The 6197-nt window shown below is 40.6% G+C and overlaps 1 protein-coding gene across 1 annotated transcript; it reads right to left on the bottom strand.

Annotated features, from left to right (window-relative positions):
* Positions 1-349: 349 nt before the first annotated feature.
* LOC149021586 (transcription repressor MYB4-like) lies at positions 350-1795 on the bottom strand. The gene is made up of 3 exons (XM_089147142.1): positions 1613-1795; positions 1393-1522; positions 350-1307 (listed from the first exon to the last, which is right to left on the bottom strand). The coding sequence occupies exons 1-3, from the start codon at positions 1743-1745 to the stop codon at positions 599-601; spliced, it is 972 nt and encodes a 323-aa protein (XP_089003268.1). The 5' UTR covers positions 1746-1795; the 3' UTR covers positions 350-598.
* Positions 1796-6197: the final 4402 nt, after the last annotated feature.

Genomic DNA, 6197 nt, shown 5'->3' with positions numbered 1-6197 from the left:
AACTGGACTTGGCACAACCCTTGGTGAAAGGTTGACTTCCTCCAGTGCCATACGTTGAAGCTCAACCATGTAATCCTTGACACACTCGATACATGGAAAGGTTCCAGTGCTGGTTCCAGTGCTCCATTTGCATGACAAATGCTTACTCATTCGATCACCCTTGTATGCATTCTCAGATGGATTTTTTCCCAACAATATTATTTGGTGTGTATTAGCACGCATCAGCGTTGGAACAAAATAACCTAAAAAAAACCCACTCAAATGAAGATAATATAATTAGAAAATAACCATTACTGAAATTCATTTCCAAGTACAAGCAGTGGAAAAAAAAACTAGAGTAAGACACCGGGAATGCATGCATGGGACCATTTTGGACGACATAATCTCTGCAACTTTATTATAGAAGAAACAGGAAAACCGACGTAGCTACATAGCCTTCAAATATATATTGATTAAGAGGGACATATATGCTACACGATGACACCATCGTCGTAAAGCACGGGCAAATTAGAGCTTTTAATCTAATACATGCTTCTTCTATTAAGAACATACACGCTAATGCGCACCAATAACTGAGAGAGGAAAGCCAAGCCAAACTCTATGGAATCCAGTTTGAAGAAAATTGCAGATTAGGGTTCATATATGAATGCCCAGATGTTGCAGAACAAGACGAGGATGATAGCATGAAGGCAGTAGCAGCAATGTGCTCCATATGGTTGGTTGGTTTACATGGGTAAGACAATCTAGATGTCAAACTTGGAAGGTCAGCAGTGCTCAGGTGATCAACTTCATGTGTAGCACCAGAAGAAGATGCTGATGGTAATGATGGCAAACCGGTACATTCATTTACGTCCAGGTCCAAAGGCATCTCAAGCATCACCAGCGGATCATTATCACTAAAAGCTGTGGAAGTGAGCTTGGAATCCACATGACATTCCTGAGTATCAATAGGCTGATTATTCGGAGGCCATATTGTGTCAGAATGAGATAAATTCTGCAGCATCATGGGTGTCATCCCCAGATAATTTAGTTGAGGTTCGAAATCACCAATGTTGGAACTTTGAAGCCTTGAAATGGGACTGAGAAGTTGAAAATGTTCTTGTTGGGTATCCATGAGGAAGTCAGGGTGGAATGTCATTGGCAACATAGCCTCATTGAAACCAGAAGGGAGGTTGGAGATATCAGGATTAATGGTGACCAATTGGGAAACAGCACGAGAGAAGAGACTTTTCTTTATGCTTGAGTTCCAGAAGTTCTTGACCTCATTGTCAGTTCTTCCTGGTAGGTGCTTGGCTATCTGAGACCATCTGTACAATAACATGCAAATTCATCAGTTCTACATATATATGTGATTAATGTGAAAATGATGAAGATGTTAATGGCAGTGCTTACTTGTTTCCAAGAACTCTATGGAGTTTCAGGATAAGAGACACCTCTTCCAGAGAGAAATTCCCGCGTTTTAAATCAGGTCTAAGGTAATTAATCCATCTTAATCTGCAACTCTTACCACATCTTTGCAAACCTACACCATTGATCGACATGATAAAATTTATCAAGAGAAATATATCATTCATAATCAATGATATACCATTAGGTACGGTTTTAGTGCTACCTGCAAGCCTAGGAACCGAACTCCAGCAACCATGGCCATAGGTTGAGATGTAATTAATGAGCTTCTCATCTTCCTCAGGTGACCACAGTCCCCTTCTCACCTGCTGTCTGTTGCAGCATGAGTGGTAACCCATTGTCTCTCTCTTTCTCTTTCTCTCTCTGCTAAGTATCTCTTCTGAGTATCTGTGAAGGCTCTATCAGAAGATCCTTGCCCTTTAACGGGCTTATAAAGAGTCCTTGGGTTTTGGACATACTAATGGAAGCATGAAACGCGTGCAACCAGCATGGTAATCCCTGGATCATATTTAGTAATAATAGGAAAAATTAATGAGTCCCAAATACAAAAGATTCATATGTGACTGGTTTATGATTGATCTATAACTAAGGTGGTGTTTTACAAATTATGAACTCTTTAGTTTCTTGAACCGTAGAGGCAACAAGGACATATCTAAAACAAGCTTCCCTCTCTAATGTCAAAAGCAATGGACCCAAATCTGTTGCCAAGTCTAACACCAACTTGTCCTTCCAAGATTCTCTCTAGTACAACACATGGTACCTCTGCACTGTGCAGAGAATCTGTTAAAACATACTGCGAGAATTATAAGAGAGAGATATACAATAGAAACCACAGGAACAGATTTGAGCCCAGATCTGCAGAACGCATCTGGCGTTTTCCTTTCCATAAATATTAATTCCTCATTCCTGTGTACATAAATATTAATTCCTCATTCCTGTGTAAGTGGTAAAAAAGATAATTGATTTGACTCCTAGATTGCACTTAGCTATGCTGTCGCATTCATCACCATAATATATACAACACTTTTAATTTATGACACTAATAAGGATAAAGTAACAATGAACCAAGTTTAACCACAGTTGGACCTGTGAGCCCGATTGGTACTAGTTCAAGAGTTGAACCAAGGAATAACTTAAACCTGCTCCCATTAAATCCGGGATACACGATCGTGCCATACATAGAAACTACAACCAACTCATAAAGAGAGGGGGGGGGAACCTTACGATTGGATGGCTACCACGAAGGATCATGAACGAATCCAACAATCGAGAATAAGAGGTAATCAATTCTATATAAACTAAAGTATCACACAAATCAAGGGTATCTGGATCGTTTCCCTTCATTATTGTTATTCAATTAAGTTTTGCAACTAGCCAGAGCTCTGTGGTGATCCATTACTAATTTAACCTTTGGAGGTGGTTTCGTGACCACTGAGTCAACCCACATCTAACCTTGTTTTGCAAGCAAGCCTTAAGGAGTGATACAATTGGACACATCATTTGGTGTTGTCTGTAGAAACGCTTAAAAAAGCCATGGTAGACACTAGATCTACGATTCATAGGCATCAAAATCAGAATTTTCAACCTCCATTGGATGGAAATCTTGCTCCCCCAGAGAAGAATTGTGTTCATGAGGGTGAATAGCATGAAGAGGAGGAAGTGGCTAGAGGAACCCATCTAAACGATCCAAACAAAGAGATCCAGATGATTCCGGTCATCCAGGAGCAAATGAATCAAAGTCAACAACAGATGAACCAAGTCCAGATTTAGTTTCTTGAAATGCAGAACATGCTCCGAACGATGGCCAGCCATTCTGGGAGTCCCAAGGAACCCGAATCTCCATGATTGTGAGGAAGTGAGAAGGCAAGCCCAAAGGACTAAAAGGAGGAATTCCCCAGTAAGGGGACATTCTCTGCAAAGGGAAAGGATCCTAACCGAAGGCCAAAACTTCCATTAGCCATTAGAAAGAAACTTAAGGTTGCCAAAAGGAGGAGAACGTCTGGGTGTGAGACGGACGGGAGAGTTACTAAGGAGAAACAACCCCGAGTGCAAGATTGATAGCAGGGAAAGCCCAACGAGGAATCGACCAGGATCGAGAGAGGAGTACGAACGCACTCAACAACATCTAAGCGATCAAATAGAGGTAGCGTTCAGACCCCGAACACAAGGGTAGTTCAAATTGATCGGAAGTTGGCAGATATAAACCAGCAATTGGGGCAGCTCATGAAGGGAAAGAAATCAGATGATATACATTCAATTATCAAAAAAACTCCCTTTGTTGATGCCATAGCCAATATGAATTTCCCCATAATTTCAGACACCCGACCTCCTCTTTGTTCAATGGATGTGGAGACCCAGTGGCCCATATGAGTTATTACCAACGAACAATGGCAATTGCTGGCAACTCGAACGAGATCTTGTGCAGAGTGTTCGGGTCATCATTAACAGGAGCAACTCATAAGTGAATTTCGAACCTACCCTTGGGAAAGCTAGCTGACTTTAATGAGCTTGCTCAAAAGTTTATCGGTTGGTTTCAAAGTGCGAAACAGACTAAGGAAATTGAAGAGACTCTGTTCACCGTCAAGCAAGCAAAGATTCAATAAAGAAACTATGGAGATCAAGAACCTTGATGAGCAAGTGGCCAAAACAACACACTTTACAGGTCTTTCTAACAGATGACTTCTAGAGTTGTTGTTGTAGGGCTAATGACCACGTATACTGAGCTTGTTCAAAGATGCCAAAATCAAGAAGAAGTAATAGAAACCCTTGACGCTCGGCAAGGTGAGGGGAAAGCAACAAACAAGGAAGCAAAAAGCTTCAAAAAAAAAAGGCCAAGGTTCAAAAGCACCAAACAATGATCATGGAAACAAGGGACAATCGAGTTGGAGACAACGCTCACTCGACCATGCTGAGTAAAATCCATTGAATGCCTAACGCTCAAAGATTCTTATGCAAATTAAGGATCAAGATATCTTAAGATGGCCACCCAAAATGGAATCCAAGCCTAAAGAAAGAAACATGAACAAGTATTGTCGTTTCCATAGGGATTATGGACATTACACTAATGAGTGTAGGCACTTGAAGGGGGATATTGAAAGGCTAATATCCCAAGGGCATTTGGAAAATTATATAAAGCATCGAGAAGACGATCGAGAAAGAGGAACAACTGGAGAAAAAAAGAAGAGAACAATCGGGAAACAGAGACCATTGGCTTGAGTCTTCCAACTCTAAGAAAGGAAAGGAGATAGCAAGGTCTGGCCAATCTCCAATCCTCACAATATTTGGAGGATCAAAACCCGAGTCCCTTAGAAGACTGAAGGCAAAATCAAAGTTTGTAGGATCGGGAGAGGCTGTGAAGAAAAGAAAGAGGTCGATCCCCGAAGAGACCATCGTGTTCAGTGAGGAAGATGAGAAGGTGTGTGTGCTCCGCATGACGGTGTGATAGTGATAAAAGTAGAGATTGGCAATCGAGAAGTACACCGGGGGTTGCTGGTTGACATAGGATCATCAGTAGATCTCGTCTTATGAGGCATATAAAAAATTGAAGATGGAAGAAGATTTAATGAGACCAACTTCAACTCATTTATATGGATTTGTTGGGTCATCAATTGTAGCTAAGGGATCGATGCAACTAGATTTGATAGTTGGAACTTTTTCAAAGGAGATAATTGTTCAGGTAAATTTATTGGCTGTTAGAGAACTCCTTGAGTACAACATCATACTTGGGAGCCATCACTAAGCTAGGAGCAGTGTGTCAACCAAGCATATGAACAACGAATTCCCGACAAGCAATGGCGTCAGAGAGGTAACTTCGATAAAAAAAAATCCTTCCAGACAATGTTATATTTCTTATTTGAAAGACAAAGCTAGATCGAGAAGACGAGGAGATCATGCAAAGACCCAAACCTGTGGAAAAACTGGATATAATTGGACCCTTCCAAAGAGGAGAAAGCAACCTTCATTGGGTTAGAGCAATCTGCAAAATTTAAGGAAGAATTGAAAAAGTTCCTTCGCAAAAATATAGATGTATTTGCATGGTCAGCAGTAGACATGCCAAGAATAGACTGAAGTGTTGTAGAGCACAAATTATGGATCGAACCCAAGGCCAAGCCAGTCATTCAAACGAGAAGGAACTTCTTGATCAAAAAGCATGAGGCAACAAGAACTGAAGTAGAAAAGCTAAAGGGTTCAGGATTAATTGAACCAATCAAATGTCCAACTTGGTTAGCCAATGTTGTGATGATTAAAAAAGCAAACGGGAAGTGGCGAATGTGTACTGACTACATAGAGTTAAAAAAAAAAGCATGTTCGAAGGATTGCTATCTTTTGCTCCGAATGGATCTCCTTATCAATGCAACAGCTGGTTATGAGACCTTGAGTTTCATGGATGCATACTCGGGGTACAATCAAATTCTAATGAACAAGGAAGATGAGAAATTCACTGCATTCATAACTGACCAAGAAAGCTTTTACTATTAGGTCATGTCATTAGGGTTAAAGAATGTTGAAGCAGCATACCAGAGGGCCGTGAATAAAATTTTCAAAGACTTGATTGAAATATAGAGGCATACGTAGATGATATGCTCGTGAAGATCTAATTTTGAACCATTGCTCAGGTGTTTGGGGCCCGAAGGATCAAAAAGTGCATTAGCAGAAGTGCACGAGGGTATCTATGGAGCTCATATGGGTGGACGAGTATTGGCGCACAAGATACTCAGGCTCAAGATATATTGACCAAAAATACAAGAAGATGCAATAGAATACGTGTGTTGTTGCAGAAATTGTCAAAT

Source organism: Hakea prostrata, chromosome 3 (genome assembly GCF_041222555.1).
Source record: "Hakea prostrata isolate BN-2017 chromosome 3, UWA_Hpros_2, whole genome shotgun sequence".
Lineage (NCBI taxonomy): Eukaryota > Viridiplantae > Streptophyta > Magnoliopsida > Proteales > Proteaceae > Hakea > Hakea prostrata.
The sequence above is the reverse complement of the archived record's forward strand: the minus strand, read 5'-3'. Positions and strand labels throughout refer to the sequence as shown.